We start from the raw sequence: 15,785 nt of genomic DNA on the forward strand, positions 1-15,785 counted from the left end.
TTCCCCATTCCTAAGGGGTAATTATTTCAAGTACATTTAGCATTAGATCCTAGGAATCAGCCCCAGAGAGGTAACAAGGCTGCAGGACATCGCCCAGATAAGTCCTCTGAAGATCCCCAAGGCCTGGGTAATTTAGACAGACAACCATCTCTGTGAAAAGGTCAAGGCAAATCCTCTGGCAAATTTTAACAGCAGCAATTGGCAGCAGCTCCAAAGGACTGACATGATGATGTTTAAAAAAGGTTTTGAGTCATAAAACATACCAAAATTAGTAGTGAGACTGCTAACCATACATTAACACTCATTATAATTAAAGATGCAGGAAATATTAAGCTGAGTTCCAGCTTAATCTTGGAATAAACCTTACAAAAAGGCTGCCTACAGCAAAAAATCATGTGCTAGACTAGACTAAACTTCCCTGCACTTCAAGTTGTATGGCATTTGTCTTGGTCATTTATATACTTCAATGTTTGAAACTAAAAAGTCACTGCTATCAAAATTACATTTTACTGTACTTCATGACTCAAGACAGGAAATAATATCCATTATCTGCTGGAGAGGAGAGGAATTAAGGAAAGCAGTACAAAACATAAATCAAGTTAAATGACAAAATAAGAACAAGGACCTGACACTGACAAGTAACTGCACCTTAAAGAAAGAGGATGGCAAAAGTTTCAGCTAAAAGAATGTACAGACTGGACATATCCAACAGATTGGTTTACTCTGTGTAGCTACAACTTCCTTTTAACATTTTACTGAAACTAGCACTATACCAGGTGAACAGTTCTATACTGATTTGATTCTAAAGACTACATTAGAACTCTGGCTAAATGCTGGAAGCAGGAAGAGTGACCTCAAAACAGGTAAAAAAGCTACAGTAAAATAGCCTGCCCTCTTGCACATCTAGTACCTCACAGAACAGTTTCCTAGTGCTTTAAGGTAAAGAGATGCCTTTTCATGAAGAGAAAACTTCAAAAGGAAAGAATATTACAGTCCTTCATAGCTTAGCTTTCTGGAGTAAAAAAAAAAAAAAAAAAAAAAATCACAAAATCTGAATTTGAATCTCATCCAACAGGTATTTGAGTAAAATTCAGTACATGTGAAGGAAAAATGGTATTAGATGAGAGCATTAAGGCAAACCTCTACTGAAGACTAGGTCTTGGCTTCCCTTTTACTTCCTCCTCAAACTTGGGTATTTTAAAAGAATTTAGAGAAGCACAGTTGCTCCTTACAGGTTCACAAATTTTCAATGCAGCTTTTTTGGTTTGGAGAAGTGATGGAGCAGCTAAGGCAAAAGCATGCAGGTGATCAGGTGAGATGCTGCCTTACTGAACACTCGAGGCAGAATAAAGATGAGCTTGGGGCAGTATTTTGACTTCTCCATTCACTTGCAAATTTTCAAACACACATGTAGAAACTTCCGAGCAAATTACTCCACACCAACTGAATTTAACAAGGATTCGGAAGTCAAAAAAGGTCAGACAAACAAACAAAACCGTTTCAGAAATCCTTGCCTCTTCAAAGCATAATAAAAATACTTCAAAGGCAATCCTGATTACACTCTCACTTACCTTTGCTTTCTGAAGGGGTGCCATGCGACAGCACAACACTGCAGAACAGTTTTTGCAAACTTCCATGAACAGTTTTTCATGTTCCCTGAGTGCAAGAGAGAGGCTGGTCCCATCCACAACCAGTCCATGCTGGATAACATGGTCTTCCTTTATTCTATTTGGGGACAAAAATGTTGACTTTGTACTGGTGTTAACAGTAAAATTCCAATTTTGCTATAAATTATGTTGTTGGCCAGACAATAAGCAAAGGAGTTAATCTGTCAGAGAGACTGCTTCTTCCAGCCTGTTTTTATATTAATAAATAGTTTTTTTAAAAGGCAACTTCTTTGTTTGGCACATGCATCAAAGAGACTGCCATAAAATTTAAAAATGAAAGCAACCCAAGCTAAGATCATCACTGAGATAGTGACATGTCAGGTATTTTACCTCTTGGCTAGCTGCCTCAGTTGTTCTGCACAGGTACTGTCTGACTTGTGCTGCACAAGCTCAAGGATGTTCATGGTTCTGTGAAAGTGTCCACAGGATAAACTGACACTAACAGCTGTTTCGTGCTTGTCTCCAGTGAGCACCCACACTTTGATACCAGCCAGCCTGAGGGCTTCTATAGTTTCTTGGACTTTCTCTTGCAGTCTAGAAACAAGAAAAATCTTAAATAACCAACTGAACACTTTACAAACAAAAGAGCTCACACTGTAACTCCATGTTACCACTGTAACCCCACTGTCATGGTGAGTTAAGTCTCCCTTTCCAATGTTACATGTATCGTCAGAGAATCATAGTCTGGCAGATGATATTCTGCTATCAGCAACAAAACAAAGGCCTTGATGAAACAAAAACTAAACTTCAATCCCGCTAAGGGATCAAAACCTTGTAATAAGCATATCTTGATTTAAACTAGGCACCATCATTGCACTTGAGAAGCTTCAGAACAGTCCACAGTAATTCCTGGCTACTGTGGTGCACGAAAAGCTTCTCATGCCCCATGTGCTCACTTCAGTGTGCAACACACCCTGTGACCTACAGAGCACAAGCAGAAGCAGAATGCTTTGCAAAGGAGCTGTGTGTAGAAGCTTTCCCAAGGAATTTGCTGCCACACTAAATATTTACTGCAATTGTTCCATTTCACATACATGAAAACTCTCCTGATGCAACACACACTGCATCATTGCTATTATAAAAGAATCAGTTGGTACTAGTTTTGTTTTGAATGTGCCTCAATCCAAAGGTAAATATACTAAACAAGAACAGCACAGAACTTTTGGTCATAGTGGGAGAGTTTTTCACACTTCGTATTTCAGGTATAAATCCTAAACTCGCTGGGTTTGAGCGTAGAGAGCAGTAACTCCACTGCATACTTGTCTTCTACTCCTGTAGCCCCAAGTAATTCCAGATCCCTTTCTATGAAGTTGAACACATCTGCTAATCTCTCTTCCCGCTGCTGTAAGGCAGTCCTGGCCTCATGAAGGCGTTTGCCAATTTCCTGGTACTCCTCCGGTGTGAATCTTCTGTAGGCCACGCACAAAGTTCTTAGGCCCTTCTGTGAGAAAATAAAAGACTACATTCAGAGTAGACAAGATTTCCATCTAAGAAGATGTCACCAGCAATTTTTTCACTACAAGTCACAATTCATACTGCATGAATTTCCTTCTGATCAGCTGAGGCTGGGAGCTGGGCAAGCACATACACTTACCAAAGCAAATTCATCCACATGTATCCTTGTTTTGTCTATTTCTCCACTCTTGCTACGAGGAAGAATGGAAGACTCTGCTCCCTTTGTGAACAAAAGCTTCTCCCCTAGAAAGTCAAATAGAACTAAAATTAAAAATAATGCCATTTAGGAAGCTCTCAAGTGCTGCTTGTGCAATTTGTGATCACCTACCTGAGGGACTCTCTACAATGACACTCATTCGTCTGCGATTTGGATCGAACTCCAAAACATGAAGCAATTTATACCTGTATTTTGTGTTTTAAAAGAAGGAACGGGAAGAAAATACTTTTAGAAATAAATTTCCAAAGACAATTACTTATAAATAGACTCTTACACCACAGACCTTTCCTCAAAGTGTCATTTTTATACAGAAACTCTGAAAGCAATGCTACCACTACTGAATAACACTGTTCATTGTTTTTTATCAGTTTATATATGCTTAACTCCATTCTGTAAGAATAAAAGGTTCTTCTACCAACAGGAATAGTTTCCTGAATACTAACTTGACATTCGGAGATTACAAACAGCTCTTATCTATTTCTTCATCCTTCTGTTGTTACTTCAAGTATAACTTTGGAAACTGTATTTTGTTTCTGACATTTGTAAAAAATCTTCACTGTCAAAAAAAGTGTGTGTGCCCTGGTAAGGGGACTAGTTTTTGTTATGTTACCACTAGCTTAGAAAATTAATTTTAGACATTTAACTTCAAAGTACTGCCAACTAGCTGACACAGATCAGATGGGTAAAAGGAGTTACACAGTTACCGATAATTTGTACTCATTTTGGGAAAGTTTAAAATATCTAATTAGATTATGCACTGATGAGACTGATTCTGGGAATTTCTAGAGCTGAAACAAGGCTTGAATAAGCAATTCAGTTTCCCAACTCTGCTACAGTCTCAACCTTTGAGGAATGGGTAAAGATACAAACTGTTACAACACACACCTACACAGAGTAACTCACACAAAATTCTTGCATCTCAGCTACAATTGGTAAGGAATAAGATGCAAGGTGTCTTGAAGACATCAAGGGAAAAGCATTAAACAGAGCACGCTGTGGAAAGGCAAGGTTTGCTTATGAACAGAGAGGATTAAGAGGAGAACATTACATTAATCTTCACTACTGTTCTGTCCTTCAAAATAATCAAGGAATAAAAACAAATACCTCTCTGGTTTTCCAAGACTTTTTACTTCCATATTGTCTCCACTAATTCCAGTAAATACTACTCCAACCCTAAAAGTAAAGGAAATATACATTTAATTATCACTTTAGACAAAATGCCTATTAATGGAGGGATGGGAAGATGGCAGGGAAAAAAAGGAGAGACTCTTACACCCCATTACTCTTCTCTGCTTCTAGGGCAAAATAAGAATGCCCATTTCTGCAGTATTTTATTCACATCATACTCTGACCACTGTATTTTCTCAAGTATTTTCATAAATATTTCAAATCATCACTTTATAATACACCTAGGGGGTTGTGTATTTCACATTTGAATGGTTTCCCAGTAAAGTGTCAGTGCCAGGCCCTGGGCTTCACCAATGTCCTGAGCCATCTCTCCCCATGGACAGCCTGCCCTCGCAGGCAGATCCTGTCTCAGACAGTCCTGGCAGGGCTGCTCACCGGCTTGCAGCTTCCACTAAAGCCTTCTCATCTGGTGAAGAAGCGTAATATTCCAACGGGGATGTTATTCCGTTGGCATGCCAGGGACCATCAGCACCATCTGTCTGATCTGCATTGATCTGCACTGTATGACACAGACAAACTGCTTTCAAGAAGAGCTCTTCCTCTTTCACCTGTAAGAAAGAAAAAACTTGATTTGTAACATTTACATAACAACACAGTTTTGAACACACTTAATAAAATGTTTTTACTTAAAAATCTGTCAAGCATTTAATATTTAATAATCACATCTCAACATGTTTAATAAATATTATTTGTTCATTAACACTTAAAAGCTTCTAACTATTCAGAAATTCTGATTTATGTTTGGTGCTTGTCTTTTTTATGTTAATGGTACAAGAATATTTCTCTGAAATAAAACACTTTCCATCTAGGATGACTAATGATGGGAAAACCAAAGAGCCTTACCAAACCATGCCTATTTCCATCTGGAGAATCTTCAGAAAATCCCTCTGGAGTTAGTTTACCATTGACCTCTTGGTACTTTATGCCATTAATGGAGCACTCCCGAAACTGCATCTCATTTTCAGTTAATGTACCAGTTTTGTCTGTAAACACATACTCTACCTTTTATAAAATAAAACAAAAAAACCCAGACTTGGAATCGCATGTACTTGTTAGAAGAAAAAAGATACAATAATATCCACTCACACTCTATTATACACATTTTTTAAATCATATAAGAATTTTAACTTCTGCCATCACATCTTTGTACCTTATTTTAAAATTAATCAGAAATCAAATCACAGGTAACAAAAAGTCTGCAATAACAGACTTTAGTACTGAAAACTAAGTAGAAAATAGGTTAAAAAAACCCAACAGACAACATATTTTTTACTCTACCTGTCCCAATTCCTCATTGAGGTCTGAAGTATTTACTTGTGCTCTCTGGTTTGTTTCTTCATGATAGAGGTCAAGATCCCAGCCAATAAAAAAAGATCCAAGAAATTTCTGCATCTCAACAGTCACATAGAGTGAAATAGGTATGATAAAATTGTAAAGTACCAGAAAAGCAAGAAAATCTGAAATAAACCTCAGAATCTACAATAGAAAAAAACAAAACATGAAGATTACCACAGTGATCAGGTGAAACATGGTGACTTAATTAGGCTTCAATATGCATGAAAAATGACAAACTGGGAGAGCCAGAGAAGCCCAAGTCCCACGTACACATGAGAGAGACAACACAGGCATTTGCAGGTTGCCCCAGTAACACGCCTTCACACTGATGCAAAAAGTCTGCCTTAAGCTGTGACTGGAGGTTTCAATTCACAAGTTCATTAATTTTTATCTCTCTACTGAATGTCAGGAGGGCTGCCAATTAATACTAATTGTCATGGTGATTCTGATTTTGAACTCTGAAAGAGTTTGGTCTGAAAAACGAATGTGTTCCCCATTCCATCAAACAGCATGATTCATAAAAGCTTTTCTACAGAACCCTGAATTGTGAGGCAAACAAGTGATTTTCCATGCTGCCAGAGGAATCTGCAAGTACTCTGTTGTTTCAGGACAGCAAAGTCAAGAGGGCTCCTGTCTGCTGGCATTCCCCAGTGACTTGAGTGATCCAGACAACACGAAAAGAAAGGGATTTCTTTTATGCCTCTTCAAATCATTGTGTTCCACACACACATTCCAGGCAAACACCTATGTAACAGGATAGAAACTTCTCTTTACTAGGTATGATAATTTTAACAAACTCTAAAATGCAACACTACAGTCTCTTTTTCATCTGCACAACAAACTCAGTATCTAAATTGTACTTTGGGAAGACTCTTACCAACACTTGAATACTGAGCAAGAGATTAGAGATGACAAAAACCAGGCCACCTCTTTTAACTCCACCAGATATTGGTGCAGGAGAACATTTTAAATAAAGGAAGCGTAAAAGTAGTCAACAATTTGCAAAGTTAAATAATGTCTGTTCTCCCTCATTAGGGAGCACTGCTGTCAGTATTTAATAAATAATTAAAGTAGCTGACAAAAACTCAGCAAGTTCTGTGCCTAAAGAGATCTTCCAAACTAAACCAGAGAAGACAGATAGAAAGTGTGAGCAGTAATTCACCTAAGAGAAGTAGCGACAATCACTTAAGTTAGAGAGTTTCTTCAGCAATGGCAAAGGAATAATCTGCACACACAGGAGGAGATGGAAAGCACTTTGAGTAAGGATGCCAGCATGCTGAGAAATGCAAAGCAGATTGTGGAAGTCAACATGGCAGACAGAAAAACAAAGACATGACAGAAGGAGAATGACACTGCAGAAACAGATATGGCTCTCTACATTCCTGATGGCAAAGGTAAAGGAATGGAAAGATTGAGGAAATACTTATCCCTGTTCTATTCAGAACTGAAAAACTCCACAGGCTAGACCAACTTGCATAGCAATTATTTCAAATTAAGCCCCTGAAATACTTCGGACAAAGGTAGACTCATACAGAAATAAAAAATTAAACAGAACACAGAAAAATACAGACTAATTGAAAAGAGACACTTTTCAGAACCACAGATTTCAGAAACACTTTAAAGTATCCCTTCACCCTCTTAAAAAGAACTGAGAAGGCAAGCAGGAGCTTGAGCAAAATTACAGCCTTACGAAATTGCCCAAACCATCCCAACATCACAGAACGTACAAAATTCCTGAAGTGTGAAATCACTGCAATAGAACATACATAAGAACAGCCATTCTCCTCCTCTTTTCCTTTATGGAATGACAAAAGACATCCTAAAGAACAATAACTAGAACATAGACCATCAGAAATATGTCCTAACAAAGCCTTTTCAAAAATTTTCAAAAAGCTTGGTCTTTTAATAAAAGGAAGAAAAAGTTCAACCAGTAACAGAGATAGAAATATTTCTACACAATGGTGAGGCTACATGGGACTAACTCTCTCAAAAATCACTGAGACAACAGCACACAGACTGGCAAATGGATCATGTGGTGGTTACACACCGAATAGACACATAATATACATTACATCGAGTGTATACTGGTTGAGTGTTCCTCAGATACACAACTGGGCAGAACTAAGTTACCTTACTGCTGTTTCTTTCATGCTCTGTTTTTTCATTATACCAAGGTTCATCCCATTTCTCTTCAGCTTGCCATGCATACTTTAAAATAGTGCTCAAAATGGCTTCAAAGAGGAGGATTATTAGATAAATAATCAGAAAGGAATTCATGGACCTATAAAGAGGCAAAAAAAAAAAAAAAAAAAAGCAAGCAACTTCAGTTTTACTTAATCTGTTGACACATTGTGGTTACATGACTTGATCAAAACCTTGTCGGACCTTTTTTAAAAAGTGTATCCTGTGCTTGATATGGATATAAACTTTCTATGTGACAAGCAAGCAACAGAATGGGAAAGAAATTCTACATCTAAGATATATGAAGACTAGATTAATGTGCAGGAACACCCCAACACCTGACTTGTGTCACACCTGCAGTCCCAGACTAGTGGGGCTGACTTATCTTCTCTTTTTCCCTGAGGACCTTGCAAGGCTGTGAAGGCATTACAAACAAGCACAGCAGAAACCCATGGCTGCACCTTTTCCCCAGCTGGAAGAGCACTGCCATGGGCAGCTGAGTATTTAACTCAGGCCAGCCTACAGCAGGATACAGTCACACCTGCCTCTGTGTTCAGTAACCAGCCATAGCCAGACCATCCTTCCAGCCCTCCTTTGGTAACTGAACTTCTCTTGTGCACACTACAGTTAAGTTTGCACGTATGTTTGTTGTTTGTATGTAGCTATAGAGGAATAATCAATCCCACATTTGCACAAGAATGCCAGGGGGCTCTCTCAGATTTTTAGTAACTGGAATAAAGGAAACATATCAGGACTCTTTTTCCTTTTAAAATAAATCATGAGATTCAATATAAATATCTACCATACTAACACCTATCCTGCAACAAGGAGCAAGCTTGGGTATTTCCAATTTGTACACTACTAAAGGATGAAATATCAAGAAATGGATTTTATCTTTATAGCTTCCTACTGCAAGGCAAGGCAATTAACACTCTCTTCTCTTTGCCTACAACTTAATGATGAGACCACCAGGGTTTTAAGATTACAGAGGAAAAACTAAGTTAAAGTTCTACAAAAAAGAGAGATATTAGAAAATAAACATACTTTTCTACTGCTGACCGTTTCTGAGATTTACTCTTGTAATTTAATGCCATCTTTGTCTCCATACCTGTATACACAGCAACACCTGGGAAGGAAGGGGGGAAGAGTTAGATTTCATTTTCTGCATAAATACAATTTGCAGAATTTTTCATTTTGAGAGATATAGGATAAAAGCAAAAGGTGGTACTACTTCAGTGTTTACTATGAGACAGTATTTTGTACTATTTGCAATACTCTTCTATAGTAAAACAGTACTACTGAAGTAATTTTGACACCTACTTTAACAGTGTTCATTACTATGACTGTACTGCTCTTCAATACGTATTTTATGGAAATCAGCATGGTAAATCTCAGGAGAAAACCTTGAACAATAGGTAACAGTAAGAACAGTCATTTATCCATTGAAGTTAAGTTATTCCTTTATCAAACCACTTCAAATATTTTCACAGAGCAGAGCTGGAACTTTATACCCTTAGAGATTCTTCAGTGTAATATCATTACTTTCATCTATAATCATATCCCCTCAGGTAACAGTCAGCAAGATTATTACAATTTCTTCAGTGCAAGTAGAATTAAAACACAGTTCATCAACACGCTTTAAGAGAATACTCTTTAAATATTTAGATGTCTACAAACCAAATATTTCTTTAGTGTTTTTTAATCTTGCTCCACGAAGTAAGAGACTTTCAGGCCCAAGAGGTCTAAAAAGAAATAGACATATCAGCATGTAAACATCAGCTGTTCTGTATTCGAGAACTACTGAAATCCAGTTTCCTATGCAAAGCTGTCCTACATCCCCTACAAATTCCCAATGCAGCAACTCCATCAGTCATCTTACCCCTTTCACCACACCTCCCACACATCTCCACAGAGCTCTCTGTTTCTTTTCATGTTTCCTTTGGTCACTGCCATACTCCCCCACCACTGTTCCATATCCCATAATTATTGAGGGGGCTAAATATTCCAAATGGCTGGTTCAGAGAGACCCACAAGTTACTTGGGAAGCAAGCAGTGAACCCATTTGAGTTCACAGTGCTCCCAAAGTGCTGCTTTAGGTTTGGCTAATCTACCAATCCCCTACCCCTCTGTCAGACTGAAATGATCTAGAAAGTTCAAAAGCTATTCATACCAAAGAAACAAACAATTAGATGGACAGCACCACAGGAGTGCAAATTTTGTTTCCTAACACAGGAGGTAAAATTTCGTAATGTTTTTTCCTCACATGTATCACAATACAATAACACATTCATTTCTTTGGCTAAGTTCACTGCAAACAGTGCTGTGAAAATAAGGGTCTAGTTAGAAACAAGGTTAATATAAGGTTAGAACCGTATGTTCTACTGCAGAAGCTGCATCATCTTTAGAAACTGCCAGCAGGGTTGGTTTGAAATTAAAAAAAAGAAGTATTTTTGCCACTATTTGAAATGAAAGCAGAAATTTAACAACTGCACTGGCCAGATTGACATTTTGGGTAGAAGCAAAAGAATTAGAAGTTCATATGCAAAGTGCTTTGGCACACAAGCCCTTGGGTTTACCCTACTTTTCCTTTAGCTGTGCCACATGCAGGCCATGATCACTATTATATAAACAAAGCTCTTAAACTTCAAGCTCCTTTGAAAGTATAATCTGAAGTTATTCAAAAACCTCAAAGCCAAACCCACAACCCACCTCCCACAGTCAAACGTTTAACTTAAGTGTTACTGCAAATGTAACAGTTACCATCACAAATACCATGTGTACCAATTACACACACAGATTATGATGGATTCTTTAAATTAAACATGCATCTGTTAGTATTTTAGGCTAGACTCAAACTTCAACTGAAAATATGAACTAAAAGCAACTAAATGCTTGAGCATTTAAAATTTTCATATAAGAAACATGACTTATATTTCTGAGTTCAATTTTGTAAAACCAGTCCGACAAACCCAAAATACCAAACCTGAATCAGTGCAGCACAGACCAGGCAAGTTTACCTTTGACAGACAGAAGATACAGCTCCACTAGTAGTCAGAACTTGCAATTACTTTTTTCACACTCCTTTTAAACCAGCTCTGTTTTACGTTGTCAACTGAATCATTTTTTAATAGATCATCCCAAAGCTGAGCCTGTGAAGCTCAGCAGTACTGAATTCTAAAAAGCTCTAAGTGAAGTAGCACATACAGTGACCTTAGCAAACAGCTGTGTGGGTTTTTTGGGGTGCCATGGGTGGGGTTTTTTGGTGAGGGTGACTAAGCCACTGAACTTGGGGCCAAGTGACCTGGCTTCTACACTCCCCATATTTCTTGCAAAACCACTGAAAACTCCTCAATTTACTCTGAACTCCATGTCACTCCCATCTAAAGTTGACAGATGTTTGCCAGCCTCAGACTGACACACATTCAGGTCCTCAGACTGAAGGCACATATCACATGGAAAGCAGTACTCTTTTAATACTCAAGTAGAAATATCACCAAAAAAAAAAAAAAATAGTGTAAAAGATAACATTTTGGACATGACAGGAGTGAAAGAACTGGAACAGATTTACCCGTTTCTGTGAACAAGCACTTCACCTTTTCAGAAGAGGTGACAAAGTTTTTTGGAAGCTGGACAATCAACAACTCTCAAGATAAAATAACTGATTTTGAACGCTAAATATTTCTGAAAATTTGGTAACTTCTTGTGAGTGATTTCTATGTCTTTATTTCAAACCATGATCATTCTCAATCCTGTTCTTCCTGTTTTCTCTCCTATCCTGTTGTGGTGGGGGGAATTGAATGAGCAGCTGTGTGGATGCCTGGCTGGTAGCTGGGACCAACCCACAGCAATTAGAAATCTTTCCAGGAAGTCCACATGGAAGTCTGCAAATGGCTTCACATCTTTGTTTTTATATTTGCACATGTGTTTGTTACTTGCTGTGACTTCACAAGGAAAGGTGGTGAGCACATGATTATGTGCACACAGTTGTGTTGTCTGTGACAGATGTAAGCACTTACCTGCACAGTCCAGCTGTAGTTTGAAATAGATACTAAAAACTACAAATTTGCAGCAGAGGCTTTGTTAAACCAGGAATTTCCTAGGGATTTCAACTGCAAAAACTTCTCAGTGCCTGTGACAACAGGGGATCTGTTGTAGTCTACGTAATATGTCAGTGGAAATTGTTCCAGATCAATAAATGCTTTAATTAACAAATAACAACAAAGCTACCACATGATAAGCAGTGACTAAAAATTACCCGCTTCACGACAGTCAAGCTTTCCAGAACTCTTGTATTAAATCTGAAAAACTGGGTAGTAATGACTTATTTCGCTCATTTTTTCTCATCTCCATCTGAAGTATGCAGCTGCAACTGATACTTTTAGTAAAAATACCTCTCCTTTCATATATTCAACAGTAACTCTTGTGATGGTCAAGATTTTAACCACCTCCACGTGTTCTAAACAATCATCTTATACAATTTTACTCACCGTACTATTTCTTCAGCTTGTTGACTTACAGTTATTCTTCCAACAAATCTATGAAAGATGGACATGTCTTAGAAATACATGAAGACTCAAAAATGCAAAAACCTTCTCTATATTTACAAAAAAGTCCTTAATGGTTCACAAGTAAAAAATAAATCAACTTTTATTAACAAACTAAACCAATATGGCAAAACTGGCAATAATTTTACAAGAGGCATTTAGCAACAGAAACATTTATCCCTCAAAGAAATAGTCATTTGAGAAAGCTTATTAACTCTGATTAATTACCACAAAAGATTATATTCATTTAAAACAGATTGTGACTTCTTGATGATTCAGTAAGAAATAATTCCTCAAATAATATAAGTTTGAATATTACCCACGAGAAATAGTAACTTTCATTTAATAAAGCAAATCTACTATGCATTTAAAAATCTGACATGTGCATATTTAGCATGACCCAGCTACAAACAGGGACATAATTGTGATTGTACATATAGTACAATCACCATAGTGATTGTACCTTAATTTGCTAAATATCAAATATTTGAACATCTGTTCAAACTAAGTATCTTAGTTTTAAAAGACTTAGTATTTCTCAAAGATCTCCAAGCTTCTTAAGAACAGCTGCTATGATATACTCGGATTTTAAAAACTACTTCATAGCTACCATTTTCCATTATACAATTCAGAAGAGACTTGGATGGGAATTCAACTTCTGCTACCCACAACGCTGTTTTAGAGAGTCTATGACATTGGTTGCTGATGTTAAAGCACACAAACACATATGCCTGTTTTTAATCTAAGGTTTTGCTGGTCGAAGAATAGAGTTCAAATCTTCTCTGGAGCATATGTAAAATAAATATGACCAACACATATCCTTAGAATTAGACTTGAGTGAATTCCACTTTAAAAATATCCTATATAATATTGAAATCTCCTGGCAGGACCTTATACAACTTTCTTCACCCTCCTCGAACTGTAGGCCATTTAATTCTTTAAAATCTAGAAATAAGTGTACTGATTAGAACTGAAAGGTACATAATTAAACTAAAAAAAGATAAATATTATAATGTCTGGTTTACTACTCAAGTACTCAAATTTAACTTGTCACTTACAACTTTCAGTAAGCACGTATGTATAAACACAAGCTGATTATTAAAACCTGAAATTCAAGCAGATGTCTGAAGCTATTTTAATCCTAGCAAGACCTGTAACATTCTCAGTATTAAACACCTCCTTCTGATTTAATTTCAAAATATTTACCAATAAAGTGATACCTGTATAGATCTGCTTCTGGCTGCTGACATTCTATAACAGCTACCAGTTTGTCCAGGTTGGCAACAGATTGCAGCACTGCTGTTTCTGGGACTGCAACGTGTGTCTGTAAAACAGTGCCCATTGGGTTAATACAGGACTACCAGGCAGCAGGGTGGGTATTTCAACAGGCTGAACGAAAAATGGCACCACAAATTTACTACATTTTATTTCATAGAAGAACCCAGACCTTAAGATTGGTCTCTCCATCCAAACTTGCAGTGGTAACATGGCATGAACCATCAACTCGGTCAGATGACAGGAGCACCAGATCAACAGGGAAAGTCTCATCTTTGGCTACTCTGACAATGTCCCCCACCTAACAAAGTGAACATAGATCGGAAAGATACAAAGAGAGGTTTAAAGAGCAGAATTCATTTCAGAATTGTTACCAAACCACAGTGGTTAGCAATAAAACAAGAGCTTTAGCTGTGTGATAAAAACACTTTAATTTGTCCTTCAGCCACATACCCGAATGTTTTTAGATCTGGTTTTCACAAGGCCACCACTTCGAACAACATAAACTGGAGCACCATTGACTTCATTGTCTGCTTTATGTCGTAGCCAGTCTTCATAGCCCTGTGGAAAACACACAAAAATCTACTTTTTAAGCAAGAAAACTAAAAAATAGACTAAATTTAATATTCTAAGAAAATGTGTTCAAACTACTTCCCACATTGTCTCAATATAGTTCTTAACTTCTCTTGAGTTTCTGTTCCAGCTGTTACTCAAGAACCTGGTAAACCCCTTAATCTTGTCACTTCACACAAACAAGTAAAGGCAAATAAAGCAGCAGAAGTGGTGAAGAAACTTAATAGTCCCATGCTCTCTTAAACAAACAGGCAGTCCATGCTCTCTTAAACAAACAGGCAGTGACATTTTCTGACCAAGCCCTCAATAAATCTTTGATCTATATGGATTCATACCATATAGCATCTCTTATAAGTTACTGCCACAGCCTATGCACAAAATCTCAAGATTCAATTTTGTGTGACGTGCTGTTGACACATCAGCTCTGTCCACTAAGAGAAGATGACTGAGAAGATTTTTGTTCTTTTTGACTCCTAATGGAACAGTCTGCAGCAACCGAGCTTTTAACTGATAAACTAAGCAGCTTTCTTTTACTGGGACATCAGAATCCTACAGTCCCTAAGTATGACTCTTTTAAGAATCCTTCCTAAGCAGAATGAAAAAGCAGGAGTCAGTACCTACAGCTCCTTGTTAAGGTGACTGACAGAAGAAAACAAGGATTTAACTAACATCCAGTAACCTTGGGGCATTTGTCTCACAAACCTGAACAGCTGAACAATGTGGGCATTTGGCAAAGAACTGAAAATCACCTTTCTTTAGAAAGTACAGATTTCAGCGCTTTCTCCACCTGACACCTCCTGCCTCCAACACAAGGGTGACACCTCACACCAGGGAATTCTTAAGAGCCAACTTAGTGTGGTCAGTTCAAATTCCCCCCAAATTTACCTACTGCAGCGTTTTTGAGAGTTCCTTAGCCTCACCTGAAAACACTGGAAAAATACTGTGGAAAAGAAAGATGCAAGAGGAATACAGGGAATGTTGCTTACTTGCATGGAAAGAGACTAAAGATTAAAATCCCTTGATTAAATTATATTCTTAAGTCCTGCTTAAGTAACTGCATCAATGTAATTGAGAAAAGTTCTGCATTTTATACTACCAGTCATTCTCAGTTTAGGTCTATAGTTAATCAAAACCTGCAAAGTAGTTGTTTATAATTTACCTGGCAGCCAAGTAAGCATCTATGATCCATCAGCTAAATACCTAAAAAACTTACTAAAATGGACTAAGTTTCCTAAAGTTTCTTGGGAAATACCTTTATTTTGTTGTATTTTGGCTTGGGATTTTTTTTTTTAACTTTTTGTTTTGTTTTTATTTATTTGGTAACTTTGAACTCCTTGGAGGACTGCATAC

General features: G+C 37.4%; 1 protein-coding gene across 12 annotated transcripts in view; it reads right to left on the reverse strand.

The window, feature by feature from the left end:
- Positions 1 to 15,785, reverse strand: part of ATP11B (ATPase phospholipid transporting 11B (putative)) — a 65,506-nt gene that overhangs the window by 28,614 nt on the left and 21,107 nt on the right. For all 12 annotated transcript variants that reach the window (XM_032120200.1, XM_032120194.1, XM_032120197.1 and 9 more), the window contains exons 5-20: positions 14,316 to 14,423; positions 14,035 to 14,163; positions 13,808 to 13,911; positions 12,531 to 12,578; positions 9,721 to 9,785; positions 9,088 to 9,169; positions 7,993 to 8,143; positions 5,806 to 6,003; positions 5,371 to 5,529; positions 4,903 to 5,075; positions 4,444 to 4,512; positions 3,451 to 3,524; positions 3,262 to 3,365; positions 2,927 to 3,108; positions 1,998 to 2,201; positions 1,572 to 1,725 (exon numbers count right to left, since the gene is read on the reverse strand). In XM_032120200.1, the coding sequence (XP_031976091.1) occupies positions 1,572 to 1,725; positions 1,998 to 2,201; positions 2,927 to 3,108; positions 3,262 to 3,365; positions 3,451 to 3,524; positions 4,444 to 4,512; positions 4,903 to 5,075; positions 5,371 to 5,529; positions 5,806 to 6,003; positions 7,993 to 8,143; positions 9,088 to 9,169; positions 9,721 to 9,785; positions 12,531 to 12,578; positions 13,808 to 13,911; positions 14,035 to 14,163; positions 14,316 to 14,423 (2,004 nt within the window). The remainder of the gene's footprint in view (positions 1 to 1,571; positions 1,726 to 1,997; positions 2,202 to 2,926; positions 3,109 to 3,261; positions 3,366 to 3,450; positions 3,525 to 4,443; positions 4,513 to 4,902; positions 5,076 to 5,370; positions 5,530 to 5,805; positions 6,004 to 7,992; positions 8,144 to 9,087; positions 9,170 to 9,720; positions 9,786 to 12,530; positions 12,579 to 13,807; positions 13,912 to 14,034; positions 14,164 to 14,315; positions 14,424 to 15,785) is intronic.

This window comes from Corvus moneduloides, chromosome 10 (genome assembly GCF_009650955.1).
Source record: "Corvus moneduloides isolate bCorMon1 chromosome 10, bCorMon1.pri, whole genome shotgun sequence".
Lineage (NCBI taxonomy): Eukaryota > Metazoa > Chordata > Aves > Passeriformes > Corvidae > Corvus > Corvus moneduloides.